This window comes from Strigops habroptila, chromosome 1, assembly GCF_004027225.2.
Source record: "Strigops habroptila isolate Jane chromosome 1, bStrHab1.2.pri, whole genome shotgun sequence".
Taxonomy (NCBI): domain Eukaryota; kingdom Metazoa; phylum Chordata; class Aves; order Psittaciformes; family Psittacidae; genus Strigops; species Strigops habroptila.
This window is the reverse complement of record NC_044277.2, coordinates 122,412,725-122,439,906: the sequence shown is the minus strand read 5'-3', so window position 1 is coordinate 122,439,906 and position 27,182 is coordinate 122,412,725. Positions and strand designations below refer to the sequence as shown.

The window sequence follows — 27,182 nt, the reverse complement described above, 5'->3', positions numbered from 1 at the left end:
CCCATCCCTATCCGCATCCCCATCCCAATCCCAACCCATTCCAGCACACTCGGCCCCTGCCCGGTCTCTGCAGTCACTTTATTGGGATTGGGCTGTGCGGGGACATCACCGGGACGTGGGGGCCCACGGGGGCCCACGGAGACCCCGGGCTGGGGGGGGCGGTCACACCCCCCCGCGCTGCCCCCCCCCCCCGTCCCTCCATCGGCTCCGCGGGGCCCCCCCGTGTCCCCCCCCCCGCCGGCTCTACTTGTTCTTCTTGAAGAAGCTGAAGCGCTTCTCGCGCTCCCGGTCCTTGTCGCGCGCGCGGGGGGCGGCGCCCTCGGCGGGGGGCGGCACCGGGGGCATGCTCATGGCGCGGGTCACCCCCTTCCCGCCCGCCGGGACCCCCCCCGGCGCCTCCAGCCGCGCGCCCGGGGCCAGCGCGGCCGCGGCCTGGATCACCCGCAGCCACGTGCTCATCTCCGCCTGCGGGTGCGCAACGGGGGAGCGGGGGTGAGAGAGCGCGCAACGGGGGGAGCGTGCAACGGGGGGGAGTGTGCAATGGGATGAGTGGGGGTGAGTGAGTGTGCGGTGGGGTGAGTGTGTGTGCGTGCAAGGTGTGAGCTGCACCCACACCCAGCGCTGGTGCCGCGCACACGTGTGTGCACACGCTCTGCCGTTCCCCGCACATTCACCGCTGTTGACACGGCTGCGCACGCGTGTTCATGCATGTGATGTGCGTGTGTGTCCCCCCCCGCCATTCACCCCGTGGGGTCTCACCTCATCCTTGGCCTGGAAGAGGTACTCCTTGCCATCGCTCAGCCTGGGGGGGACAGGGCTCAGCCCCACATATTCCACGTATCCCCCTTTATGCCCCCTTATCCCCCCCATATCCACCATATCCCCACATCCTCCATATCCCCCATATCCCCCCTTATCCCCATATCCTCCATATCCCCTCATACCCCCCCACATCGCCCATATCTCCCCTTACCCCATATCCCACATATTCCCCCATATCCCCCTTATCCCCCTATTCCCCCATGTCCCCAAATCCCCCACACCCCTGTGCCCCCCCGTGCCCCCCATCCCGTACCCCAGTTTAAAGACGTGCTTCCTCTTCTTGTAGTGGGTGGCAGGGTGGCAGCGGGCCCCGCGCAGGCTGGCGGGGGGCTCCCCATGGAACGGGGCCCCGGCCCCCCCCGCGCTCTTGGCGTCCTTGTAGAAGCTGAGGCTGCCCCCCCGCAGCACACAGTACACGCTCTGCCAGGACCTGGGGGGACAGGGGTTGAGAGGGATGGATCTATGGGGGGGGGGGGACAGGGCTTGGGGGGGAACAGAGCCGGGTGGGGGGGGGAAACTCGGGGCGGGGCAGAGAAATTGGCCCCACAGGGTGACACGGAGCCATGGGGGCGACACACGTGGCTCCATATGGGGGGACGCAGCTCCGTAAAGGGGGCACAGGGCCTGGGGACACACACACATGGTGCTGTTGGGGGGGCACATGGCTCGGGGGGGGCACGGCTCTATGAGGACACACACACGGGGGGGCGGGGAAGGGGCGGGGCCGAGGAGGGGTGTGTCCAATGAGGTGTTCCCAAGGGGTGTGATCTGTTGGGGGGGGCCGGGGGGGGGGGCCGTGTCCTCACCGGTTGGGCGCCCTCTTGCCCTGCGCCTCCATCTCGTGCTTGCGGCAGAGCCCCCCCTCCAGGCTCTCGGGGGCGGGGGGGCCGCGGGGGGGCAGCGTGGCCGCGTGCGCGGGGTCAGGGGCCGGGACCCCCCCCGGGCGCCCCCGGGGTGACCCCCCCGCGCCGGGACCCCGCTCCTGCGCCCCATTGCTCAGCCCCGGCCCCGGCGGCACCTGCGGGGGCACAGCGGAGTGGTGGGTCCCCTCCTATTGGGGGGGTCCCCTCCTATTGGGGGGGTTCCCCCACTTGACAAGGGGGTCCCGGGGCGGGGGGATCGGGGGGTTACCTGGGCCGCAGCGCTGTCGGGGCAGATCCCGTTAACGGCCGGTGCCTCCGGTGGGCGGCTCTGCTGGGCCGGGGCGCTGGTGGGGACACGGGGGTGGGCGACAGGACCGGGACCCCCCCTGTCAGCCCAGGGCCCCCCCGTGTCCCCTCTTTCCCCAGTACCCCAATGGCCCCTCTGTCCCCAGTGTCTCCTGTCACTCCCTTGTCTCCCGTGCCCCCCTTCTCTCCAAATCCCCACTGTGCCCCCATGACCTCCCATGACCCCTGGGTCCCCCCAGCATCCCCCTTATCCCCCCCCATCCCCGGTCCCCGATATCCCCACGTTGTCCCACTGGAACCCACATCCCGCTGTCAGGACACCCCCATATCTCCCCATGGCGCCCACCTCCCCAAGCCCCCCCCGACCTGAATGTCTCCCCATGTCCCCCCTGCAGCGCCCCGTGTCCCCCCAGCCGTGTCCCGGCCCTCACCGCTGCTCCCCGCTCCCCACGCCGCCGTTCTGCGTTCCGGGGGGCACTGTTGGGGGGGTCGCCCCGGCCTCAGGCTGCGCGGAGGGGGGGGTGGGCGGCCTCTTCTTGCGTGCCTCCTCCTCCTCCCGCCGCCGCCGCTCCTTCTCCTCCAGCTGGGGGGGTACATGGGGGGTCGGTGCCTGCCCCGGGGCTCGGCCGGTGCCGGGGCGGGGCCGGTGCCTGCCCCGCTGACCCCTCACCGTGGTGAGCCGCTCCAGCGCGGCGAATCGCTCCTCCCAGGCGGCCGCCGCTTTCTGGAAGCTCTGGTGCCGCTTGATGAGGTTCTCCACCTCGGCCACGCTGGTGCCGAGCTCGGCCGAGCGCAGCAGCGGCTCCTGGCTGCACAGCCACGCCTCGGCCATGCTGGCGTCCCGCCCGAACATCAGCACCTCCAGCGCTGCGGGGGCACGGCGGGGGTCACCGGTGACACTGTCACACACACACACCCCCCCCGTGTCCCCGCAGGGTCCCCCCCGCACCGATCTGCAGCCAGTCCATCTTCTCCTTCCAGCGGTCCCCGATGTCCCGGCGGCGCTCCTGGAGCTGCGAGAGCTTCTCCGAGATCTGGGATAGAGGGGGGAGAGTGTGGAATGGGGAGGGGGGGTGGGGGGGCGTATGCAGGGATAGGGACAGGGACACAGAGACAGAGACATGGGAATGAAGACATGGGGATGGGGGCATGGGAATAAGGATGGGGACATGGGGATGGGGACACACAGATACAGATACGGGGATGGGGACAGAGGGATGGGAACAGGGAAACGAGAAGGGGGAATACAGATGGGGGGATGCAGGGATGGAGACAGGGACATGGACAATGCCACAGGGACAGAGACACAGAGATGTGGACAAGAACACAGGGACAACCACAGGGATGGGGACATGAGGACAGTGACAGGGATGGGGACGCGGTGATGGGGACGAGCACGGGGACAGCACCTTGTCAGCAGCGTAGTGGCCCTTGTCGAGCAGCGCGGTGCCCATGGCCACGCAGGCGTCAAAGCTGTCGGCGCGTGCCTCCACCTCTGCCTTGATGCTCTGGTGGTTCTTGATCACCAGGTCGGCCGAGGACACATCCCTGTGCCAGGGACAGGGACACCATGAGCGTCCCCCCCCGCACCGCCACCCCCCCGGAACGTCCCCCTCGTCACCGGGTGCCCCCTCACCGCGGGCGCTCCTGGCCCTCGATCTGCAGGCGGACGCCGTCCATCCAGAGCAGCAGGTCCCGCACCGCGCGCAGGAACCGGAACTTGTCCACAGTGTCGAGGAGCAGCCGGCGCCGGCCCTGGCTGGAGCTGCGCAGCTCGGCCCAGGCCTGGCTCACGGCGCGCTCGTGCCGCCGGATGTCGGCCGCCTTCTCGCCCGCGTACGCCTTCTCCAGCCGCGCCGCGTCCTCCTGCACCTGCCGCACCTGCGGGGCCGCGGGGAGGGCGGCTGTGCTGGGACTGCACCGCGCCGGGTGCTACCGGCTGTGCCATGTGGTACCAGCCGCACCATGTGGTATGGGCTGTGTAGTGTGGTACCAGGATGTGCCGTGTGATAGCAGGATGGGCCATGTGGTACCGGCTGTGCTGTGTGGTAGTGGCTGCACTGGGTGGTACCAGGCCATGCCGCACTGTGTGGTACTGGGCTGTGCTGCACCGTGCCGGGCTGCACCATGCTGTGCCGCACCACGACAGGCTGGCCCATGCCATGCCACACAGCGCTGTGCTGTGCTGCGCCGGGCTGCCTCGTGCTGGGCTGTTTCATGGCACGTCACTGTCCGCCTGTGCCAACCTATCTGTGCCATCCCCCCCGCGCCGTCCCGTCCTGCCGCGGCTCACCTGGGTGCTGAGGGCCTGGATGTCGTGCTCGTAGGCGCTGTGCATGCGCTGCATGGCCTCGGCCGTGTTCAGGTCACGTCCCACCTCATCCGGCAGCTGCTTCTGCTTGTGCTGAACCTGCGCCAGCGTCTCGCGGGCGTCATGGTAGAACCGGTGCAGCTCGTAGGAGGCCGCCAGCATCTGGGACCGGGTGTCGATGAGCTCCAGCAGGTCGGCCCAGGCCTCGTTCAGCCCGTCCTTCCACTCGGCCACGGTGGCGTTCTCCGAGTGCCCGGCCGCGATCAGCGCGTCCGCCAGCCCATTGACTGCGTCCACCCGCTCCTGCCCGATGCTGCTCGTGTCCCGCGAGAACTCCCGGAACTTGTCCCGCAGCATCTGCAGGGAGGGGATGAGCTGCGCTGGGGACACCAAAAAGGGGATGTGGGGACACTCCTGGAGCCCTCCCGCACCGTGCCCCGCACCGTGACGTGCTCATAGTCCTGGCCCAGCTCGTGGGAAGCGGCCACCACCTCGCGCTCCGAAATCCACTGCTCCAGGTCGTCCAGGTCGCGTTTGAGCTGGCAGAGCCGGTGGTGCTCCTGCAGCGCGGCACGGCGCTCCTCCGCCAGGTCCTTCAGGCTGGCGTAGAGCTTGTCCACCTGGCCCTGGCGCAGCGTCAGCCGCTCGCTGCGGCACCGCACCGTCAGCGCCACGGCAACAGGCACCGGGCACCGTCAGCGCCACGGCAACAGGCACCGGGCACCGTCAGCGCCGCGGCAACAGGCATTGGGCACCGTCAGCGCCACGGCAACAGGCACCGGGCACCGTCAGCGCCACGGCAACAGGCACCGGGCACCGTCAGCGCTGCGGCAACAGGCACTGGGCACCCACTGCCAGGGACGAGGGGCAGGGGGGGAGGTGGAAGGAGGGATATGGTCCTTGTGGGGTGATAGATGAGAGGATGGGCGGTGGAGGGGGGACATGGGGTGCTCAGGGGACGATGGATGTAGGGATGGGGACATGGTCCTCATGGGATGATGCACATGGGTTGGGGATGCCTGGGGACTCCTGCTCCCCATGGGATGCCACAGGCAGGGTTGGGGGTGTCAGGGGACTCCTGCTCCCCATAGCACAATGCAGTGGGGCTCAGGGATGTCACCCACCTCTCGGGGTGCCCGCTGGCCACCATGTTGCGGCTCTGTGCCGAGAGCTGGTGCACGGTGTGGGCATAGTCCCGCAGCGCCTGCTCCAGCACCAAGTGCTTGCTGACCATGGCCTGGGCGCCCAGCTCGTCCTGGGGGCGGGGGGGTCACAGCAGCTCAGAGGGGGGGTGCAGGGGTCGGGGCGGGGGTCCTAGCACCCCCTGGCCGTACCTTGGCCTTCTCCTGGGACATCATGTGCAGCTCCTGCTCCCCCATCCACGCCTCAGCCTCAGCGGCGTCGCAGTAGAACTGCTGCGCGGCGTGAGCCCGCTCCAGGCGCCGGTGCCGCAGCTCCGCCTGCAGCCGCAGCTCCTGCCACGCCTCCCGCAGCTCCCGCACCCGCTCGGCCGGGCCCGGCAGCGCCCCGCGCCGCTCCAGCAGCTCCTCCACCCGCCGCTCGTGGCCCTGCAGCTCCTTCTGCAGCGTCTGCGGGAGGCAGGGACACACACAGCGGGGGTGGACGGGGGGACCCCTCCGTGTGGGACAACGGCGGCTGATGGAGCTCCTTGACCCACCTGGTTCTTCTTTATGAGGAGCTGGACCGAGGGCAGGTCCTTGCCGTGGTCAGTGGACACAGCCAGGGGCCTGCGCTCCTTCACCCACAGCTGGGGGCAGATGCGGGGGGTCAGGGACACTTGGGGGGGCCCCCCGGGGTCCCGTTCCCGTGGCCAGGAGCCCACTCACGATTTCGTCCTCCAGGTCTCGGTTGAACTGATGCTCCTCCTTGGAGGCCAGAAGCTTGCGGCAGCGCTCCCGCAGCGGCTCTCGCAGCCCCAGGAACTGCTGCTCCACGGCCCGGACCTGGCCCTGCACCTCGGCCGCGCTGGTGTCCTCCCGGCTGAGCGCCTGCGCCTGCACCCGGATCGCCTCCACCTCCTTCTCCCGCACCGCCGTCTGCTTCTCCAGCATCTGCAGAGATGGGTGTCTCCATGGCCAGGGCTCCCCGCCGGGTGTCCCCATGGCCAGGGCTCCCCGCTGTGCCGGGCACCCTTCTCTGTGCACCTCATCCCCTGCACCCCATCCCCTGCACCCCTGTCCTGTGCATCCTGTCCCTGTGCACCCCATCCCCTGCGCTCATCCTTTGCACTTCCCCCCCTGCACCCCTGTCCTGTGCATCCTGTCCCTGTGCACCCCATCCCCTGCGCTCATCCTCTGCACTCCCCCCCTGCACCCCGTCTTGTGCATCCTGTCCCCCTGCACCCCATCCCCATTCACCCCATCCCCTACACCCTGTCCCTGCAGACCCCATCCCCATTCACCCCATCCCACGCAGACCCCATCCCGGCCAGACCTGCTGCTTCTTGAGCAGGATGCTGACGCTGGTGAGGTCTTTGCCGTAGTCGTCGGAGCGCAGCTGGGCGCTGACCCCGGCCAGCCAGCCCCGCAGCGCCGCGCACGACTGCGCGCACAGCTCCGCGCGGTTGGCGTCGAACAGCCGCCGCGCTTTGGTGCGTGTGGTCGACTCCAGCTCGTCCCACAGCGCCCGCAGCGCCGACAGCTTCTCCGTCACCACCGGCCCCAGCTCCGGCTTTGCCGCCGCCAGCTGCTGCCCCTCCTGCTGGGAACGCCAGCGTCAGTGGGGCCCGTGTGGGGTGGGGGGAGCCTGGTGCCACGGCCTCGCCACGCTCCCACCTTCTCCATCTTCTCCAGCCAGCCCTTGTTGGCAGCCAGCTCGGCCGCGAAGGCCTGGTGCTTCTGCCACTTGGTGTGCAGGTTGCGGGCCTCCTCGTAGGAGACGTCCTGAGCCGTCAGCATCTTCTCGTTGATCCAGAGTGTGAGCTGCCGGGGGGAGAGCGGGGACCAGGCTGTCGTCCTGTGCTGACTCCATCCCAAACCTGTTCCCTTCCCATCCTCATTCCCAGCTTCAGCCCATCCTCAGCCACAACTTGTCTTATCGTTGTTGCCATCCCCGCCTCCAACCCCATCCCATCCTGTCCTTCTTCACATCTTCATCCCATTCTCATTTCCATCTTCAGCCCGTCCTCATCCCCAACTCATCCTGTCCTTGTTCCCATCCCCAGTCCATCTCCTGTTTGTTCCCACCTTCATCCCATCCCCATCCCTGTTCCCATCTCCATGTCTATCCCCATCCTATCTACAACCCATCCCCATCCTTACCCCTTCCCATGCTCATCCCATCCCCATCCTATCCCATCCCTGTTCCCATCTCCATTCCCATCCTAGCCACAACCCATCCCCATCCTTATCCCTTCCCATGCTCATCCCATCCCTTCCCACGGACCCAGACCCACCTCTTGCCCATCCTGCAGGAACCGCTGCAGCTCCCAGTTGTCCCGCAGCCGCCCCAGCAGCTCCTGGGCCATGTCCCGATTCCTCTGGTGCCTGCAGTGAAGGGAGGGGGTGAGGGTTGAGCCAAGGACCCGGTGCCGGCGCTGTGCCACGGGTGGTGGTTCCCTCACCTGCTCTCCACCGAATCCACCGTCTCCTGCACCTTGTCGGCGTGGAGGCTGCCCTCAGCCACCAGCTTGCGGCCGGTGGCCACCAGCCCCTGGACACGCTCCCCGTTGGCTTCCATGGTGGCCATGAAATCCTCGTGCTTCTTGACGGAGGCCTCGGCTCCAGGCAGCGTGCCGGGCATCTCCGTGTGCGACAGCGCGTACTCCTGCGCAGGGCCCGGCACCGCGGTCACCACCAGCACCCTGGTGGCACCCCATTGCAGGGCATCACCTCCCCAGCGCTCACCTGCGTGCTGAGGACACCCTCGACCTGCTTGGAGTCCCGCAGGAAGAGCTGGAAGGCGAAGGCTTGCGAGAGGAGCTGGTGGCGGTTCTCCCACATCCTGCCCAGCTCCTCCCAGCCTGTGTCCAGGGCTTCCAGGCGCTGGTGCAGGAAGACGTGCTGCGCGTCCGTCTGTCCCTGCGTCACCTCGCGGCCCACGGCCCGCGTGCTGCGGTAGTCATCGCCGTAGTGCGCGATCTCCTTGCGGATGCTCTCGTGTTGGCTCAGCAGCCGCTCGGCTTCAGCCAGGGTGGCCGGCACATCCTCAGAGGCCACGGCCGTCTGCGTGCGGGATAGCCAGGCCTGGAACGCGGCCAGGTCCCGCAGGAAGCCCTGCAGCTTGCTGGCCTCTCCCAGCGACTCCTCGCGGCGCCGCAGGCTGCGGCACAGCTCGTCCCACACAGTCTCGATGGCCGAGAGCCGGTCCTGGATGCCAGGGGCCTGTTCCGGGTGTTCGGCCGCCAATTTCTCCGCTTCGGTGCGTAGATCCCGCACCTTGCCCTGGATGGCTTCCAGGTCGCGCTCCATGCCCGAGAGCTTGCGCTGCAGAGCCATGACACCGGCCAGGTCGTTGCCCAGCCCTTGGGTGGACTCGATCACCTTCGTCTTCTCCCGCATCCAGGAAGTGGTCTCGTTGCACTCCAGGTGGTAGTTCTGGATGTTCAGGGCTGATGTCAAGGCCTCCTTCTTCTGGTCGGCCAGTGCACGGAAACGCTCCCACCTGCATGTCAGGGGGAACGGGATTGACAGCTCCATGCCTGGAGCATCCCACCCTGCCTGCTGCTGCCTGGCCAGGAGCATCCTCCTGCCTGCCTGGAGAGCTTGTCCCTGCCTGGAGAACCCGTCCCTGCCTGGAGAACCAGTTCCTGCCTGGAGAAGCTGTCCCTGCCTGCAGCATTGTCCTGCCTGCAGCATCCGTGCTTGGAGCATCCCTCCCTATCGCATAACCTTCCCTGGAGTTACCCTGCCTGGAGCATCCCTGCCTGGAGGAGCCATCCTTGCCTGGAGCATCTCTCCCTATGGCATCACCCTGCCTGGAGCATTCCTGCCTGGAGAACACATCCTTGCCTGGAGCGTCTTTCACTGCTCCAGGCCTCACCCTGCCTGGAGCTGCCCTGCTTGGAGCATTGTCCTGCTCGCCTGGAGCCCCCATCCCTGCCTGGAGCCCCCAACGCTGCCCACAGCACCCACCTCGTGTTGAGCTGCTCGCGGGTGGCCCGGATGCTCTCCTGGTTGCGCTGGTCGGTGGCCAGCAGCTGGTCTGCGATGCGGTTGACGGCGGCCACGCGCGACGCCAGGTTGTTCATCTCCGGCTCCAACGTCTCGAAGCTGCGGGCAGGGGGCAGGGATGGGGCTCAGCATCCGCCGGGCCGTGCCGAGCCATGCCGGGGCTCCGGGGCCGGCGCTCACCGCTGCTGCACCACCTCCAGATCCTCCAGCTTGTCGGGGACGTGCATGGCGTGGAGCCACTGCTCCTTCTCACCCACCCACAGCCCGCAGGCGTCCGCCTCGCTGCGCATGGTGTAGAGGCTGAGGGCGTCCTGCAGGTCCTGCCGCCGGCGCTCGGCTCGTGCTGCCAGCTCCTGGTAGCGCCGCTCCAGCGCCGGCAGCCGCCCGGCGACACCAGGCTCGGCAGCGAAGGCGGGCGGCAGCGCCCGCGCCTGCTCGTGCAGCGCATCGATGGCGGGGCGGTGGCTCCGCACCTCGTCCTGCACCTCGCGGTGCTGCCGCGCCAGGCTGCGCGTCGAATACTCGTCGTGGCCCAGCTCCGGGCTGGAGGCCAAGCGCAGCGCGTCCTCCAGCCAGGCCTCCGTGTCCGCCGCCTCCGCCTGGAACTGGAAGAAGCCGGCGGCTTCCCGCAGGCGCCGCTCGCGCTCGGCAGCGAGCTCGGCCAACGCGCGCCAGCGTCCTTCCACCTCCCGCACCCGCTCGGCCACCTCGGCAGCGCCCAACCGGCCCTCGGCCGCCAGCGCCCGGCCCCGCGCCAGCGCCTGCTCCAGCGGCCCCGCGCGCCCGCTCAGCTCCCCGCGGAAGGCGTCGTGCTGGCTCAGCAGGCGCAGGGAGCTGGTCAGGTCCCGGCCCACGTCCTCGGAGCAGAGGAGCCGCTCCTGCTCCCGCATCCAGGCTTCCTCCTCTCCCGTATCCCAGAAGAACTTCCAAAGGCGCCGCGATTCTTCCAGCCGAGCCCGGCGCTGTCTCGCCAGATCCGCCAGCTCCCGGTAATGCAGCTCCAGCGTGGCCACGTGCTCCCGCACCACCGCTGGGTCGCAGGGCTGGTAGCCTGCGGGGACCCCCAGCAGGTCCCTCAGGGGGCTTGAGGCACACTGGCCACCCCACGGGCCTGGGGGACATCCCAGGGGTTGGGGATTCAGGGGGCACCAGCTACTCCAGGGAGCTGGGGTGCAGGATCAGGGCCTTGGGGTCTGGCATACTGCTGGGGCTTGGGGGTCCGTGAGGCACCGGCCACCCCAGGAGCCTGAGGGACATGCCAGGGGCTGGGGGTCCAGGGGGCACTGACTGCCCTGAGGAGTCGGGTCCATCCTGGGGTTTGGGGGTTCTGGGGTGCCAAGGTCAGGGGCTGTCCAGGGAGGGGGGTCTTGGGCCATGCCAGGGTCTGGGTGCTCCAGCCCTCCTGGGGCTGGGGGTGTCCACGGCAGGGTGTGAGGGTCGCAGGGTGTGGGGGTGCCCTGTCCTCACTCACCCTCCCTGGGCAGGGCGAAGCGCTGCGCCGCGGCGCTCACAGCCCGCACCCGCTCCGCCTGCGCCGCAATGTCGGCCTCCACCAGCGCGTGGATCTGCAGCAGATCGTCCACCCCGTGCAGGTGCTTCCCCAAGTCCTGCAACTGCAGCCGGCCCTGCGGCACCGGGGGGGGACATGGCAGCGTCAGGGCTCGGCCGCCAGCGCCCCCCCGCACCGTGCCCACCGGCACCACCGGTACCTTCATCTCCTCCATCCAGCCCATGAGATGCGCCAGGTCCTGCAGCATCTTCTGTAGCTCCAAGTGCAGCAGCAGCCGCTCGCGGCGGGCGGCCACAAGCTGCCGGAGGAAATCCCAGAGCCGCACCACGTTGTCACGACGTGTCAGGACACGGCGGATGTCGTGATAGCGCTCAGCCTCCAGCTCGGCTGCCACCGCGCTTACTGCCTGCACCCGCTCGCTGTAGGCCACAATGTCGGTCTCGATGGCCTCGTGTTTGCGCACTGCAGCCTCCACTGCTGACATGTCTGCCCCAAAGTTGTCCTGGGGGGCACAGAGAGACATAAGGATGGGGGCCACCATCCCCCAGGGACCCCTAGGGACCCCCAGGTCGATTGGGTGGTGGTGGTAACCTGGAGCCCCTTGTGTCCCTGGGTTCATTGGGGGGTGGCAGTCGGGGGCAGGAGCCTCAAGCCCCTCGGCTCCCCGGGATCGCAGGGGTGGGCAGTGGGGAGCACTGGGAGCCCCCCTGGCACCTGGGAGACGAGGCGCTGGTTCTCGCTCAGCCACGTCTCCCTCATGGCCGCCTTGCGGTCGAACCGCGCCGCCAACTGCTCCAGCTTCTCCTGCCGGATGAGCTCGGTGCGCAGCGCCAGCTCCCGCTCGTGCTCTGCCTTCTCCAGCCGCTCCCAGGCCTGCGCTGGGATTCACGGTCAACCCCCGGCACGCCCCGGTGCCCCCCAGCGCCCCCCGGCACCCGCATCCTCCCACCTTGTTGATGTCGGAGATGAGCTTCCCCTCCCGCGGCACGTAGACCTTCTGGTTGTTGGCCCGCATGCGGCTCTGGACGGTGAAGAGCAGCACCTCCAGGTTGCCCTTCTCCATGAACCTGGAGGAGACGCGGTGCTGAGCCCCCCCGGGGACCCCCAGCCCAGGCGGGACGCAGGGGTCGGGGGGTCTCACTTGGGGGGTTTCTCCACGGTGCGGTAGGTGTTGAAGGCCTGGAGCTGGTTCTGGACACCGGGCAGCGCGTTGGCCAGCTGCCGGTCGTTGAGGATGAGGATGGTCTGTTCGATCCAGCCCAGCAGCTCCCCCGCCAGCTCCTCGTACCTGCCCACCAGCTCCTCCGCCTCCCGCGCCGCGTCCAGCACCTGCGGCACCGCCGCCCGTCCGTCCGGCTGCCGCCCGGTCCCCTCGGCCCCGCCGCCATCTGCCCGGCCCCGCCACGGCGGTGCCCGTCCATCCCCTCCCTCCCTCCAGCCAGACACCATCTGCCCATCGCCATCTGTCTGGCCACCTCCTGTCCTCCCCTCCATCCCGCTGCCCGTCTTCTCTCTCGCTCCGTCTGTCTGTCTGTCCATCCGTTTGGGCCTCCCGTTGGACAGCCTGTCCCACCTTCTCTCTCCCTCTTCCTCGCCATCCGTCTGTCCATCCATTTGAGCGCCATTCGGCTGCCTGCCCATCTCCTCTCTCCATCTGTCTGTCGGTCCATCCTTGTCCTCCCCTCCATCTGTCCATCTCCTCTCTTGCTCCATCTGTTTGTCCATCCCTTTGGGCCCTCATTCATCATCTTCCTCTGTCCATCTGCCCCCTGTTCACCTCTTTGCCCATCTCTCCATCCATCCATCCATCCATCCATCCATCCATCCATCCATCCATCCATCATCTATCCATCCATCCATCCATCATCTATCCATCCATCCATCCATCCATCCATCCGTCATCTATCCATCCATCCATCCATCCATCCATCCATCATCTATCCATCCATCCATCCATCATCTATCCATCCATCCATCCATCCATCCATCCGTCATCTATCCATCCATCCATCCATCCATCCGTCATCTATCCATCCATCCATCATCTATCCATCCATCCATCCATCCATCCATCATCTATCCATCCATCCATCCATCATCTATCCATCCATCCATCCATCCATCCGTCATCTATCCATCCATCCATCCATCATCCATCCATCCATCATCTATCCATCCATCCATCCATCCATCCATCCATCATCCATCCATCCATCCATCCATCATCCATCCATCCATCCATCCATCCATCCATCATCTATCCATCCATCCATCCATCCATCCATCCGTCATCTATCCATCCATCCATCCATCATCTATCCATCCATCCATCCATCATCCATCCATCCATCATCCATCCATCCATCCATCATCCATCCATCCATCCATCCATCCATCCGTCATCTATCCATCCATCCATCCATCCATCCATCATCCATCCATCCATCATCCATCCATCCATCCATCATCCATCCATCCATCCATCCATCATCTATCCATCCATCCATCCATCCATCCATCCGTCATCTATCCATCCATCCATCCATCATCCATCCATCCATCATCCATCCATCCATCCATCATCCATCCATCCATCCGTCATCTATCCATCCATCCATCCATCCATCCATCATCCATCCATCCATCATCCATCCATCCATCCATCATCCATCCATCCATCCATCCATCCATCCATCATCCATCCATCCATCATCTATCCATCCATCCATCCATCATCTATCCATCCATCCATCCATCCATCCATCCGTCATCTATCCATCCATCCATCCATCCATCCATCATCCATCCATCCATCATCCATCCATCCATCCATCATCCATCCATCCATCCATCCATCCATCCATCATCTATCCATCCATCCATCATCCATCCATCATCCATCCATCCATCATCCATCCATCCGTCATCCATCCATCCATCCACCCACCCACCCGCCCGCCCCTCCATCCCCTCTGCCCCATCACCTTCCCAATGCGCTTCCCCTCCACAGCCAGCGCCTTCATCTTGGAGAAGTAATGGTAGAAGGTGGCCACGTAGGTGATGATGGACTTCTCATCCGGCTGGTCCACGTTGACGTCTGCGGGGAGCAGAGCGAGGGGGTGAGCGTGGCCGGTCCCTGCGGCCCCCCCGGCCCCCCGGCCGCTCCTCACCCTCAGGGTCCAGCAGCTTGGTGAGCCCCAGCTCGCGCTCCGCCAGGTTGAAGGCGCTTTGCAGGTTGTAATGGGCATTGCAGCGCCGCAGAGTGTCCATGTCCACCAGGTCTGGCCTGGGCAGAGGGAGAGCCTCAGCCCCACAGCCCCTGCCCCACACCACTGCCTCAGCCCCATGTCCTCTGCCCCACATGTGGCCCCCGTGTCCTACCTGTGCTTGTGGATGATGGCATTGAAGGCCAGCCCGTCCCTCCAGCTCGTGGTGAAGTTGTGCACGTTCACATTGGGGTACCTGCCAGGCACCGGGCTGAGGGCTCAGCCTGGGACCCCCGAGACGCCCCCAGGGCCCCCCCGGACCCTCAGGGCCCCCCATTCTCACCCTGCTGTCTTCATCTGGCACCAGAGCAGCAGCGCGTCCTTGGCTGACTTCTTCTCCTTGTTGTCCTCTGTCTCCACACTGATGTCCTGGATCTGGGGGGGCAGCGTGTGGTGAGGGGGGGCACTGGGACCACCCCATGGCTGGGCACGGGGATGTGGGGGGCGGGTTATGGCTGGGCCAGGGGGCTCTGAGGTGGGGGCACAGACCCAGAGCGGGTGCAGGGACCCCCATTGTGGGTGTGAGACCCAACCACACATACAGAGGGACCCCCACCACAGATGTAGGGACCCCACAGTGGGTTCAGGGACCCCTGTGGTGGGTGCAGTGACCCCACAGTGGGCACAGGGACCCCATGGTGGGTGCAGGGGCCCCTGTGGCAGGCGCAGGACCCCCATGGTGGGCGCAGGACCGCGGGGTCGGTGGCACCTGGAAGCGCAGGATGATGGTCCAGACGAGCCCCAGCGTGAGGCGGTGGTTCCCATCCACGATGTCGTGGGAGCCCACGTTCTCCAGGTGCACGCGCTGCTCCTTGAGGAACTGCAGCGCCTTGTCCACGTTCTCCAGGCAGTGGATCCGCATCCGGCCCTTGGTGGGCTTGGGCTGCAGGGGGCAGGGACAGGGGCAGCACCCCGGGAGGGGCCATGGGGTGCGGGGGGGGCCCAGGGAGGGGGTCCTGGGGAGCATCCCCCCAGCTCCAGGCTCCCATTAGACCTGCACCCAGCACCATCAGTGCAGCGTGTGCCTGGGGGCTGCGGGGGGTGCCCTGCGGATGCGGGGGGGTGCCCATGCCGGGGGGTGCAGGGGGGGCTCGGAGGGATTCGGGGGAGTTCGGGGCAGCTCGGAGGGGTTCAGAGCTGTTCGGGGGTGGCTCGGGGGGCATCTGGGGAGCTCGGGTGAGGTTCGGGGGGGTCGGGAGGGCTCAAGGGGTTTCAGGAGGGCTTGGGGGGATTTGGGGGGACTCGGGGGAGATTGGGGGGGTTCAGGGGAGATTGGGGGAGATTGGGGGGGTTCGGGGGGGCTCGGGAGTGTTCAGGGAGAGCTCGGGCAGGTTCAGTGGTGCTTGGGGAGGGTCCGGGGGGGTCGGGAGGTCTGGGGGGGCTCGGGGGGGCTGGGGGCTCCGCACTCACCAGCTGCTCCCCCGAGAGCACCTCGAGCAGGCGCAGCAGCATCCGCCCGTCCCGCAGGTCGCTGTAGAGGTCCCCGAGGCGACACGTGCCCCGCGCGAGGTGCGAGTTCACCCACTTGGTGAAGGTCTTCTTCTGCACCGCCTCGCGCTCGTCTGGGGGGGAGGGGTCAGAGCACCCCAAACCCCCCCACAGTCCCCCCCACAGCCCCACAGGTCACCCGCGCAGAGACCCCCAGCCCAGCCCAGGAACACAGCCCAGGGGAACGCGCCCCACAGCTGGGGGACAGGGAGTGCCCCCGCCCCGTACCCCCCAACCCAAAGGCCCTGGCTCCCCTCCTCATGGGGAGGATGGGGGGCGCAGGGGGGTGTCAGCTCCGCTCCAGCCGTGCCTGGCACCGGATTAGCAGTAAGAGGATTTGGGGCTGGACCATGGGGGGCCGCAGAGGGGATTGGGGGCCCAGGGGGCCATGGAGGAGATAGAGGGGCTTGGGGGGCTGTATGGAGCGGGGGGCATGGGGGCTTGGGAGGGCACACATGTGTGTGTGCAGTGTGGGAAACACACGTGTGCAGGGCCAGCGGTCAGGTGCATCGCACACACGTGCTCGGGTGTGCAAGAGCTGGTGCAAGGAGACAGCACACGCGTGTGCTTGGGTGCACAAGGGCTGGTGCAAGGACACGGCACACGCATGTGCTCTGGTGTGCAAGGGCTGGTGCAAGGACACGGCACACGCGTGTGCTCCGGTGTGCAAGGGCTGGTGCAAGGACACGGCACATGCTTGTGCAAGGACACGGCACACGCGTGTGCAAGGGCTGGTGCAAGGACACGGCACATGCGTGTGCTCGGGTGCGCAAGGCCTGGTGCAAGGACACGGCACACGCGTGTGCTCCGGTGTGCAAGGGCTGGTGCAAGGACACGGCACATGCTTGTGCAAGGACACGGCACACGCGTGTGCAAGGGCTGGTGCAAGGACATGGCACACACGTGTGCTCCGGTGTGCAAGGGCTGGTGCAAGGACATGGCACACGCGTGTGCAATGACCTGGCTCGGAGGGGGGGATGGGACACACCACCACCACCACCACCCCCCTCCTGATCCCTGTTTGCTCAGCTGAGGCCAGAGCAGAGTCCAGGCCCTGGGAATGGCGGGGGGGAGGGGGGGGAGCGAGACCGGACACATGGGACCCCCCGGACACACGGGACCCCCCCAAGACACCTGGGCCCTCCCCCCCGGACACACGGGGCCCCCTCTTCTCACCAGTATCCCCACTGTTCCCTGGGGACCCCAGCTGAGGGGTCCAAGGCATGCGGGGGGGGGTTCGTTTCCCCCCCACCTCAAGGTAAGGAGGGGACCCAGGTTTCGGGGTGCCCCCCCCGGGCCCGGGGGTGTCGGGCGTCACCCTCTGGGTGTGCCGGTTTCGGGGTGCGGGTGATGGAGGGGTGGTTTCAGGGAGGCTCGTGGGAACCTGGAGGGATCTATAGGGGCTGGGGGGGCACCCAGGGGGTCCCATGGGATGGGGGGGCTCCTATAGGGCCTCAAAGGACAGCCGTATTGTGCTGAGAAACACCTATAGGGTCCTGGAACACACCTATAGGGGCTGGGGGGAGGAGTCTATAGGGCTCGGGGAGGGTTCTATAAATCCAAGGGGGGTCTATAGGGTACCGGAGGTCTCTGGAGGACCCTGAAGGAGCTTGTGGGGCTGTGAGGAGCCCTACAGAGACTGGGGCGGGGGTGAGCAGGTGGGATCTAGAGGGCCAGGGGAGACTCTACAGAGTCTGTAGGGTCTGGGGGGCACAACTGGGGAGAATCTATGGGGCCGGAGAGGAGCTCGGTGTCACCTCCAGGCTCTGGGGAGCCCCATGGGAGTTCTAGAGGTGACCTACAGGCCCCGGGCTCACCTATAGGGACCGGTGGGGGGGAGCAGGAACTGGGGGGGGCAGCACAGAAGGAGTGGGGGGGCACAGAAGGACTTGGGGGGATGGGGGGGTGGGAGGAATTTAGGGGGGTCCTGCAGGGACCGGGGGGTCCCCATCGCCATGGGGGGGGGTCTCATGTTGGGAGTGTCTCACCTTGGAGCTGCTTGAAGCGTCCCTCGAGGACGCCGGGGAGCTCGAGGCTGCCGGCGCTGAGGGGCCCGGGGGGGCGCTGGGCCATGGCTGTGGGGCCGGGGGATGCTATGGGGCCGGGGGGGGGAGGTGGGTGTGCTGTGGGGCCGGCGGGTGCTGTGGGGCTCAGGACGGAGCTGTGGGACCGGCCCGTGGCGGCGGGGGCCGGACGGGGCGAGGGCGGCGCTGGGAGCGCAGATCCAAACAGGTCTGACTGCTCGGTGGGTGCGTGTGCGCGCGTGTGTGCGCGCAGGGACATGTGTGTGCGCTGCGGGGGGGGGTTGGCGTGTGCGTGTTTGCGTGTGCACGTGTGTCCCATGTACAGGTGTGCGCGTGTGCCCCACGTGTGCCCCCGCGCGCGGCCGCGCGTGCATGTGGCTGCGTGTGCACCCGCCTCCACGTGTGTGCGTGCGCGGGGGGGGGGGGGGGGGGCAGAAAGGGGACCCCTTTCTGAAGGGGCTGGGGGTCACCCCCATGCCTGTGTCCCCCCAACTCCACCAGCGCTGCTGCCCCCCGACCTCCATCCTTTACCCCCCCTCAATTCTTGGGTGCCCCCCCAATTTAGGGGGCACCCCCATGTTTTGCAATGATCCCCATATTCTCCGTGTCCCTCGCACTGGTTTAGGGGTGCCCCCTCTGTGCTTGGGGATCCCCTCCCCACATTTGGGGAGGTCCCTCTGTCTTTTGGGGTTCTCCCCCCCAATCTTGGAGCAACCCCATTTTTGGGGTGCCCCCCCATATCTTGAGGTACTTCCCCTTTTTGGGGTGCCCCTCATCTTTGGGATGCCCCCCTCCCCCATATTTTGAGGCACTTTCCCTTCTTGGGGTACCCCTAATTTTGGGGATGCCCCTCTATATTTTGATGTGCTCCTCCCCATCTTTGGGGTTTACCCCGTATCTTGGGGTGCCCCCATTTTTGGGATGCCCCTCCATGTCTTGGGGTGCTTCCCATCTTTGGGGTGCACTCCCAATGTCCTGAGGTGCTCCACATTTCTGGGTATCCCCTCATATCTTTGAGGTCCGCCCCTATATTTTGAGGTGCCCCCCCATTTTTAGGGTGCTCCCTCCGTTGTCTCCCATGTTTTGAAACCTTACTCCCTTTCCTGATGATCCCTCACATTTTGGCTGTCCCTCACACTCATTTTGGGGTGCTCCTCCATGTTGTTGAGCCCCTCCTTTGGTTTTGGGGTCCCCCCGATGTTTTGGGGTGCTTCCCCCCCCGTACCGGCCAGGGCCTTGATGCGGGAGCGCTCGAAGCGCCGGGCAGAGCTGCCTTCATGGTCACCCTCCTCCTCCTCCTCCTCGTTGTCCCAGCGGTTGTTGACGTCTCCGTACTGCCGCTGCAGCTCCAGGCTGTCGTAGGCCGGGGGGGACAACATGGCGGCCCTATGGGGGGGCCCTGTCACCAGGGGGGGTTCTGTGTCCCCCCCATCATTGAGGAGGGACCTCCCTGTCACTGGGGGGGGATGCGCATGGACAGGGGACGCACGGAGGGGGGACGGGGCAGGGCAGGTGGAGGTGACCCCCCTCATGTCCCCAAGGAGCTGGACCCCCCCATGACCCCCCAAGCTAAATAGGGACACCCCTAAGTCAGGAGGGGGCCCCCAATCTGTGAAGGACCACCCCCAAGCCAGGGGGGAACCCCCCAAGAGCTGAGGAGGGTGCACAGGGCACCAAGAGAGGGACCCCCCCAAACCAAGAGGGAGCCCCCCCCAAGCCAGAATGAACTCCTCAATCTGTGACGGACCCCTCAACCTGTGAAGGACCCCTCCAGACCTGAGATGGGGGCACAGGACCCCCACATAGGCCCCCCCAAACCATAAGGGACGTCCCCCTAACCAGGGGCTCCCCCCAAGTAGGAAGGGACCCCCTCAACCTGGGACGGACCCCTTCAATGTATGAGCCCCCCGGAAAAGCCCTCGTACCTGTGAGCCCCCCCCCATCCTCCCAAGGGACTCCTGAGCACCCAATGACCCCCCCATCCCTCCTAGGGACCCCAAACCCCCACCCGGACCCCCCCATCCTCTCCGGGCACCCCCCGGGACTTCCCTCCTGCCCCCGCGGGGGTCCCATCCCCGATCCTTGCCCCCCCTCCCCGCACCTCCCCCTCCACCGGCGGCAGCTTAATGCTCTTAGTGCAGGATCAGCGGCCGGACCCCCCGCACCGGGGGGGGCAGGACTCGGACACGCGTGTGTCCCCCCCCGACAAGGCCCCGCAGCACCGGCGGGACCCGGGACAAAGTGGGGGGGGGGAGGAGGGGGGCACATGGACGGGCCCTGCCCGGTTCTGCGGGGACCGGAGCGGCTGCCGCAGTGGCGGGGGGGGGATGCGGGGACGGGGGATGCGGTGCGGGATGGTGGCCGGGGGGTTCCTCCCCGTGTGATCCCGTCCCTGGTTCCCGTTCCCGTTCCCGTCCCCGTCCCCGTCCCTGTCCCCGTTCCCGTCCCGGTCCTACCTGCGCTGCGGTGCCGGAGCGGGCTGAGGCCGCGGCACCTCATCACACCCGCGGCGGGAGGGGCGGGGCCGGGGGCGGGGCCACGGCGGCACCGGAGAGGGGGGCGGGACCACTGCCGGGAGGGGGGGATCACCGGTACCTGGAGGGGCACACACACACCCCCCCACATACACCGGGACTTGGGGGGAGGCTGCCCCACGCCCCCCCAAACATCCGCCCCCGGGGTGGATCCAGATGTCCGTCCCTCACTCCCCCGCTGTCACTATGGCAACTGCCCCTCCTCCTCCTCTCCCCCCCCCCGGGGCAGGCCTCGGGTGGAAGCGCCCGCCCCGGTTGCCGTGGAGACGCGGCTCCGATGGCCCCGCCCATGGGAGGGAGGGGAGCTGCCCCCGCCCGTTGCCATGGTGACCCGCCCCTCCCTGGGTGGGGGGTGGTGTTGGCCTTGCCGCCCCCCTTCCTCCGCGCCGCCAGGGGGCGCTCGCGGGAAAAGGGGAGGGGGGGCACAACATGGCGGACCAGGCCGTGCGCGCAGTGAGGGGGTTCAGGGGGGTCCCTAAGGGGTCTCTGGGGTCACTGTGGGGATGGGGGGGGTCTGGGGGTCACTGTGGGGATGGGGGGTTCTGGGGGTCTCTGGGGGTCCCCCCACCCTGCCTGTCCCCGCAGGTTCTGGAGCGGTTCCTCCTGGTCCTGCGCCCCCTCGGCAGCGGGGAGCAGAGGCGGGGGTCCCTGCTGGTGGCCCTGGCAGCGGAGAGGGACACGGGCCAGTCCGGCTGCACCATCACCGGTGGGGGGGGACCGGAAGGGGGGCTTGCTGGGGGGAGGCTTGAGGTGACCCCAACCCCCCTTTTGTCCCCACAGTGGCGGCCGCCGGGGACCTGACCCATGGCATCGGCACCGAAGCCCTGCAGGGAGGTAGGAACATCCCCCCCCCCCCGTGCAGCTCCCCCCACATCCGGGGGTCCTCACTGTGCCCCCCCCATCCCGCAGCCGCTCGGGGGGTTCTGGTGCTGCCGGGGGCGCCCCATGTCCCTGCTCCGTGCTGCGGCCACATCCTGCACCGGGCCCGGCTGCGTTTGGCCTTTCAGGTGAGGCTGGGGGGGCGCCCCCAATCCCCCCCCCATTGCATTGCCCTCCTTCCCCACACCCAGGGTGACCTTGGGGGGGGGGCAGAATTGGGGCCAGGGGCCCCGCGGGAGCTCCAGCCCCCGCCACAAGTAGGGCAAGTGGATAAATATAGCCGGGGTGGCCTGGTTTGGGGGGGGGGGTAGCAAAACGGGGTCACGGGGGGGGGGGCTCCCCAATACCCACAGCAGCTCCAGGGGGGTCTGAGCCCCCAGACTGGTCCCAGTCCCTTGGCGAGGCTGGGGTTGTCTCCCCAAACTGGGGTGAAGCTGCAGGACCCCCCTCTGGGGTGTGGGGGGCTCTGGGGGGGCTTTGGGGTACACGCCCCACCTCCCCGTGCTCCCCCCAGCTCTGGGCCCCCCCCGACTGTGTCTGGCTGCGGCAGTTCCTGCACAAGACCAGTGTGGTGCACCCCGAGGTACCGGCACCGCGGGGGGGACACATCGGGGTGCACCCAGGAGGGGTCCCCACGTTGACCCCCCCCCCGGTGACCCCCAGGTGGAGTTTCACTTGTGTGTCAGCTTGAACGGAGCCGTGGCCTCGCACACCTACGGGTGAGACACTGGGGACACCCCCTCGGGGACACCCCCTGACCCTGGGGACACCCCCTTCACCTTGGGGACCCCCCCTTGGGAGCACCTCACACTGGGGACACCTCCACACCTTGGGGACCCCCACATCCTATGGACGCCCTCACCCTGGGACCCCCCCACCTGGTGGCTCATTCCCCTCGAGGACATGGGGGTCCGGGATGGGGGATGGGGGCACGGGGGGGTCCCAGCCCGGTGCCAGCCCCGTCCCTGTGTCCCGCAGCTGGGAGAGCGGCTGGACACCGGCGGGAGTGAGGCTGCGGGTCCAGAGCCGGCACTTTGCACTGTAGGATGGGCTGGGGACACGATGGGGACACGATGGGGACAGGATCAGGATGGGGATGAGGGTGGGAGGGGGTTGGAACGGGAACAGGATGGGGATGGGAACAGTGATAGGGACAAGATCGGGATGGGGATAGGGAAAGAATAGGGATGAAGACAGGGATGGGGATGAGGACAGGATGGGGACAGGATGGGGACACGGAATGGGAGGGGATGGGGACAGGGACAGGATGGGATGGGGATGAGATGGGGACAGGATGGGAAGAGGATGGGAATAAGGACGGGATGGGGACGGGGATGGGCTCAGGCCGGGGCGGCTCAGGGTTGGTGTGACGGGGAGGGGGTGGCTCGGGGTCCCTATGATGCAGAGGGGGGGGCAGCAGGACATGGGCATGGTCCCTGGGGGCTGTCCCGGGGGGTGCTGCACATCCCAGGCTGCATCCAGATGGACCCAGCACCCTCCTCCCATCTCTCTCCCAGCTCCAGGCCAGCAGCCCCTGGCGGTGCCCCCCCCTGCAGCAGGATCCACCCCACGCTGGGCCCCCCCATCCGCCTGCCGGTGCCCCCCCCCTCGGTGGCCGCAGGGCTCGGGGGGGAGCTGAGCCTGGTCCCTGCGGCCGCCTTGTGCCCCTGCCTGCGCCGGGCCCCCAACTGGCCCTCCCGCCTCGACGCCATCACCATATCCTGGTGTTCCCGGGGAGATCCGGGGGGAACCGGGGCGGGGGGGCACGCATGGGGCCATTGTCCTTGACCGTGGCCACTTGTTCCTCTATGACCCCGCCGGGCTCCCGGCCGCAGCGCCCCGGTTCTTCCAGGATCCCTCTTGGATGGCGGATTGGGAGCAATTCGGCTTCATCGCAGCCCCCCGTGCCCAGACAGAGGGGGAGGAAGGTGTGTGGGGGTCTGGTGGTAACGAAGGGGGGTCCCACCGGTGGCAGCACCCCCAGTGACCCCCCATCTTGTCCCCACAGAGCTGGTGACCCCCGATGCCACCTACACGGTGCAGGAGGGAGCAGGTGGCCCCAGTGGGGACCGGCACCCCCAGACTCTCCTGCTCTTCCTCTTCCTCCAGCATGAGGACCCCTTCCAGGCGTATGATGCTGGTGAGTGGGGCTGGGGGGGCCTGAGGTTGGGGGTGTCCCTATTGTCCAAGGGTGTTCCTGTGGTCTGGGGACTGTCCCCATTGTTCAGGGGTCTAAGGGGTGTCCGTGTCATCCAGGCATGTCCCCGTGGTCCGGGGGTGTCCCCATGGTCTAGGGGGTGTCCCTGTCATCCAGGCACGTCCCCGCGGTCCGGGGGTGCCCCCACCTGTCCCCTGTCCCCGCAGGCACCCGCCTGGTGCTGCTGCAGCACATGGAGCAGACGCTGTGGAGCAGCCGCCCGGCGCTGGCCCGCGGGCTCCGGACCCTCGTCCACCCCATGCTGGGGGAGCTGCGCCGGCGGCACGAGGTGGGTGTCACACATGGGGGGGGGGGGGCCACCAGCACCCCCCTGAGCCCCCGTTCCCGCAGGCCCAGCAGCGCCTGGCCCGGTCCCTTTCTGTCGCGCTGGACGCAGTGACAGCCGTGGTGGCCGGGAGCACCAGCAGCCGGTTCCGCCAGGGCTGCCTGCGCACCATGCAGGTACAGGGGGGCACACCGACCCCCGAGGTGAAGGGGAGGCTCTAGGGGAGGGTGTCACCCCCCCCCCATTCCCGGTGTTCCCACAGGTCGAGGACACCCCGGCTTTGGTGGCAACCGCTCAGCAGAGCTTGGCTGAGGTCACCCAACAGCGGCTGCTGCCCGGCGGCTCCTGTGAGACCCCCGGGGACTCCTGGGACCCCCGGCGGGGTGAGGGACACATCGGGGTGGGGGGGGTCCACAGCCCCCCCCAGCCCCACAGACTCCCCTTTGACCCCTTCCAGGGTCCCCATCGGAGCATCCCCGTGTGCAGAGGGGACAGATGGAGGAGAAGGAAGATGAGGAGGGTCCCCAGAGCAGCCAGGGGCAGGTGGGTGTCACTGGGGGGTGCCCCCCCTTTAGTCCCCCATTAAACCCCATTGACCCCCTCATCCCACAGGTGTTGCTGCAGGAGATGGCCCAACGGATGGCCTAAGGGGCGGGGATGGAGCCCATCCCTCTGCCATGTGCCAGCCCAGTTCACCCAGTTCACTCAGTCCCAGCTGGTCCTGGCAGCCCCAGTCCGGTTCCCCCAGTTGGTCCCGGTTTCCCTTGTTGGTCCTAGTGCCACAGTTGCTCCCCATTCTCCCAGTCACCCCAGCCCCCCACTGGTCCCAGTTCTCCCAGCCGCCCCCAGTTCCCCAGTTGGTCCCAGTTCTCCCAGTCACTCCCATTTGTCCCGCTCGGTCCCGGTTCCCCCTCCCCATTTTCCCGCCAGTTCTCAAGGCGTCGCCCCGCCCCCCTGACGCCTCGCCCCCACGGCCACGCCCCCTCCCAACGCCCCGCCCCTTCCCCGGAGCCGCGCCCCACTTCAGCTCCCGCCTCTTTCCATAAGCCACGCCCCTTTCCGCAAGCCCCGCCCCCGCCGCCCTGGCCCCGGCCCCGCCCCTGGCCCCGCCCCCGGGGCTGGCCCCGCCCCCCCGCCATGGCGCTGTCGCAGCCCGCGGGCGGCTCGTCCTGGGCCGCTGCCGCGCCGGGTCGAACCGGGCCGGGCGCGGGAGCGGGCCCCGCAGCGGCCCCCGGAGCGGCCCCGGCCCCCGCCGCCGGCCCTGGGCCGTGCTGGGCCGCCGTGCTCGCCTGCCTCAGCCTGGCCTGCTCCTACGTGGGCAGCCTCTACGTGTGGGGCAGCCCCCTGCCGCGGTACGGGCCGGGCCGGGGCGGCGGGGGGTGCTGGGGGATTCTATGGGGTGCTTGTGGGGGGGTCTGTCGGATACACGGAGGGCTCTGGGGAGGTCTATAGGGTGCTTTGGGGGGTCTGTGGGTGTTTGTAGGGTACATGGGGGTTTGTAGGAGACCTGGGGGGTCTATAGGGCACCTGGGGGAGCTAGGGGTGGTCTGTAGGGTACCTGGAGGGGCTTAAGGGGTACCTGGGGAGTCAGGTGCAATGAGGGCACTTGGGACGGGGTCTTTAGGGTATTTGGGGGGTTATAGAGTACATGAGGGGGCTGGGAGGTCCTGGGAGAGCTCCTTGCTGTCTGTGGGGTGGGAGCAATGTCGGGGGCAGCCCCCCACACCCCACATTGACCCCCTCCTTGGCCACAGGGACCATCCATCTGTCATCAAGCGGCGCTTCACCAGCGTCCTGGTGGTCTCGGGGCTCTCCCCGGCCTTTGTGTGGCTTTGGAAGGAGCTGACGGGCATCAAGGTGAGTGTGGAGGGGGCTGTGCCTCGAGTTGGGGAGGGGAGACACCCCCACACGTGGTGCTCACCCCCCATTTCCTCCCCACAGCTTGACACCCCACTGCCAGCACTGCTGGGGCTGCGCCTGGAGGGGCTCGTGCCGGCCACACTCCTGCCGCTGCTGCTCACCATGGTACGTGTGGGGCTGGCGGGGGGGGCACCATCCCCCTGACCCCCCCCCGGCCCCCTCTAACCCCCCCATCCCCCCCAGATCCTCTTCCTGGGGCCCCTCATCCAGCTCTCCATGGACTGTCCCTGGCGCTGGCTCGATGGCATCAGGGTGGCTTTCGGTAAGGGGGGAACACACTTTCGGGGGGGGGGTCCTAAGCAGGGTGCTGGGTAACAGGGTGGGGGCTGGGAGGGGCAGCGGTGGGTTTTGGGGGGAGTTGGGCATTAATGGGGTTTGGGGGGTGCACAGTTTGGTGTTTGGGGGAGGCGGAACTGTTGGGGCAGGGGCCCGCAAACAGGGCAGCGGGTTTGGGGGGCAGCAGCAGCCGGTTTGGGGTCCATCCTTGCCCCCTCCACACTCCCCCTTGTCCCGCAGACCCCCGGTTCTGGGTGCTGTGCCTGGGTGACGTGCGCTGGCTGCGGAACCAGGTGGTGGCCCCGCTGACGGAGGAGCTGGTGTTCCGCGCCTGCATGCTGCCCATGCTGGTGCCCTGCACCGGCCCCGGCCCCGCCGTCCTCGCCTGCCCCCTCTTCTTCGGTGTGGGTGAGTGAACCCCCACCCCGGGGACACCCCGGGCCCCTCCCAACCCGGCTCTCACAGCCCCTGTTCTCACCCCCCAGCCCATTTCCACCACGTCATTGAGCAGCTCCGGTTCCGACAGGGCTCTGTCGGCAGCATCTTCATGTCAGCAGGTACTGCTATGGGGTGCCCGGGGAGGCATGTGGGGTGCTGGGAGGGGGATGTGGAGTGGTTGGGGCAGGGTAGGGCACCCAGGGGGGTGCAGGGTGGGTGTAGGGTGCCTGGGGGGATGACTTAGGGTGCTCAAGGGGGATTTGGAGTGTCTGGGGGGATATTGGGGTGCCTGGGGGGCACATAGGGTGCTTAATGGGGATTCGGGCTGTCGGGAGGGGGGATGTTGGGGTGTCTAGGGGGGCATGTGGGATGCCTGGACCAGTGTGGGGAGCCCGGGGGGGATCCAGGCTCCCCCCAATCCCCCTCTTCCCCCTTCCCGCAGCTTTCCAGTTCTCCTACACTGCTGTCTTTGGTGCTTACACGGCCTTCCTCTTCCTCAGGACAGGTGGGTGCAGGCCGGGGGGCGAGGCGGGTCCGGGGGGGGTCTCCATGCCTCTGTCCATCTGTCCGTCCCTCCCGCAGGTCACCTGGCGGGCCCGGTGCTGTGTCATTCCTTCTGCAACTCCATGGGCTTCCCGGCGGTGGGGGCGGCGCTGGAGCACCCCCGGCGCCGGGCGCTGCTGCCCTGTTACCTGCTGGGGGTCCTGCTCTTCCTCCTGCTCCTGCACCCTCTCACCGAACCCACCTTCTTCGGGGGGCCCCCGGCTTGTGCTCCCCGCCCCGGGGGCCCCCCCACCTGCTCCTGACCCGGGCGTGGGGGCACCCGCTCCGGCCCCCGACACCCCCAAACCCCCTTTTTATAGGTGCCGCTGCACAGAGCTCTATTTTTGTGATTAAAGTGCTTTAAGCCTTCGTGTGGTGGGACGGGAC

General features: G+C 67.7%; 3 protein-coding genes across 4 annotated transcripts; 2 read left to right on the top strand and 1 right to left on the bottom strand.

Annotated features, from left to right (window-relative positions):
* Window positions 1-59: 59 nt before the first annotated feature.
* On the bottom strand, window positions 60-20,237 carry SPTBN2 (spectrin beta, non-erythrocytic 2). Its single transcript, XM_032919891.1, has 37 exons — window positions 20,179-20,237; window positions 18,948-19,108; window positions 17,687-17,908; window positions 15,621-15,772; window positions 14,920-15,093; window positions 14,494-14,585; window positions 14,326-14,406; window positions 14,115-14,230; window positions 13,929-14,041; window positions 12,086-12,273; window positions 11,894-12,011; window positions 11,659-11,817; window positions 11,144-11,446; window positions 10,906-11,059; window positions 9,615-10,485; window positions 9,396-9,533; window positions 8,169-8,925; window positions 7,886-8,088; window positions 7,718-7,808; window positions 7,098-7,244; window positions 6,757-7,020; window positions 6,150-6,374; window positions 5,981-6,070; window positions 5,637-5,891; window positions 5,427-5,557; window positions 4,746-4,950; window positions 4,285-4,659; window positions 3,628-3,872; window positions 3,401-3,539; window positions 2,941-3,025; window positions 2,662-2,858; window positions 2,423-2,574; window positions 1,954-2,029; window positions 1,629-1,840; window positions 1,076-1,252; window positions 760-802; window positions 60-465 (listed from the first exon to the last, which is right to left on the bottom strand). The coding sequence occupies exons 2-37, from the start codon at window positions 19,099-19,101 to the stop codon at window positions 244-246; spliced, it is 7,326 nt and encodes a 2,441-aa protein (XP_032775782.1). The 5' UTR covers window positions 19,102-19,108; window positions 20,179-20,237; the 3' UTR covers window positions 60-243.
* A 369-nt stretch (window positions 20,238-20,606) lies between these two features.
* C1H11orf80 (chromosome 1 C11orf80 homolog) lies at window positions 20,607-24,703 on the top strand. Of its 2 annotated transcripts, XM_032920218.1 has the most exons (15): window positions 20,607-20,700; window positions 20,842-20,962; window positions 21,037-21,090; window positions 21,166-21,263; window positions 21,650-21,718; window positions 21,799-21,854; window positions 22,114-22,176; window positions 22,653-22,851; window positions 22,934-23,063; window positions 23,144-23,275; window positions 23,500-23,621; window positions 23,684-23,794; window positions 23,881-24,001; window positions 24,076-24,161; window positions 24,231-24,349. In XM_032920218.1, the coding sequence occupies exons 1-15, from the start codon at window positions 20,686-20,688 to the stop codon at window positions 24,264-24,266; spliced, it is 1,413 nt and encodes a 470-aa protein (XP_032776109.1). In that variant the 5' UTR covers window positions 20,607-20,685; the 3' UTR covers window positions 24,267-24,349. The 2 variants fall into 2 exon arrangements, with proteins under 2 accessions (XP_032776109.1, XP_032776108.1); XM_032920217.1 differs by lacking the exon at window positions 23,881-24,001 and having other exon boundaries at window positions 24,231-24,703.
* Window positions 24,704-24,734: 31 nt separating this feature from the next.
* On the top strand, window positions 24,735-27,140 carry RCE1 (Ras converting CAAX endopeptidase 1). The gene is made up of 8 exons (XM_032920219.1): window positions 24,735-24,970; window positions 25,373-25,475; window positions 25,560-25,643; window positions 25,722-25,800; window positions 26,055-26,222; window positions 26,300-26,371; window positions 26,695-26,757; window positions 26,835-27,140. Exons 1-8 carry the CDS (start codon window positions 24,756-24,758, stop codon window positions 27,056-27,058), a joined length of 1,008 nt encoding a protein of 335 aa, XP_032776110.1. The 5' UTR covers window positions 24,735-24,755; the 3' UTR covers window positions 27,059-27,140.
* The last annotated feature ends 42 nt before the right edge of the window (window positions 27,141-27,182 follow it).

What these genes read in the sequence shown, in the direction of transcription:
- C1H11orf80 (XM_032920217.1), top strand. An exon ending in CAGAGCCGGCACTTTGCACT is followed by an intron (nt 22,177 to 22,652) that starts GTAGGATGGGCT and finishes TCTCTCTCCCAG; the next exon opens with CTCCAGGCCAGCAGCCCCTG. An exon ending in CTTCCAGGCGTATGATGCTG is followed by an intron (nt 23,276 to 23,499) that starts GTGAGTGGGGCT and finishes CTGTCCCCGCAG; the next exon opens with GCACCCGCCTGGTGCTGCTG.
- RCE1 (XM_032920219.1), top strand. Translation starts at nt 24,756, where the DNA reads ATGGCGCTGTCGCAGCCCGCGGGCGGCTCGTCCTGGGCCGCTGCCGCG. An exon ending in AGGAGCTGACGGGCATCAAG is followed by an intron (nt 25,476 to 25,559) that starts GTGAGTGTGGAG and finishes TCCTCCCCACAG; the next exon opens with CTTGACACCCCACTGCCAGC. An exon ending in TGCCGCTGCTGCTCACCATG is followed by an intron (nt 25,644 to 25,721) that starts GTACGTGTGGGG and finishes CATCCCCCCCAG; the next exon opens with ATCCTCTTCCTGGGGCCCCT.
- SPTBN2 (XM_032919891.1), bottom strand. Translation starts at nt 19,101, where the DNA reads ATGTTGTCCCCCCCGGCCTACGACAGCCTGGAGCTGCAGCGGCAGTAC. An exon ending in GCTGGATGGAGGAGATGAAG is followed by an intron (nt 11,060 to 11,143) that starts GTACCGGTGGTG and finishes CCGGTGCCGCAG; the next exon opens with GGCCGGCTGCAGTTGCAGGA. An exon ending in CTGGAGGTGGTGCAGCAGCG is followed by an intron (nt 9,534 to 9,614) that starts GTGAGCGCCGGC and finishes CCCTGCCCGCAG; the next exon opens with CTTCGAGACGTTGGAGCCGG.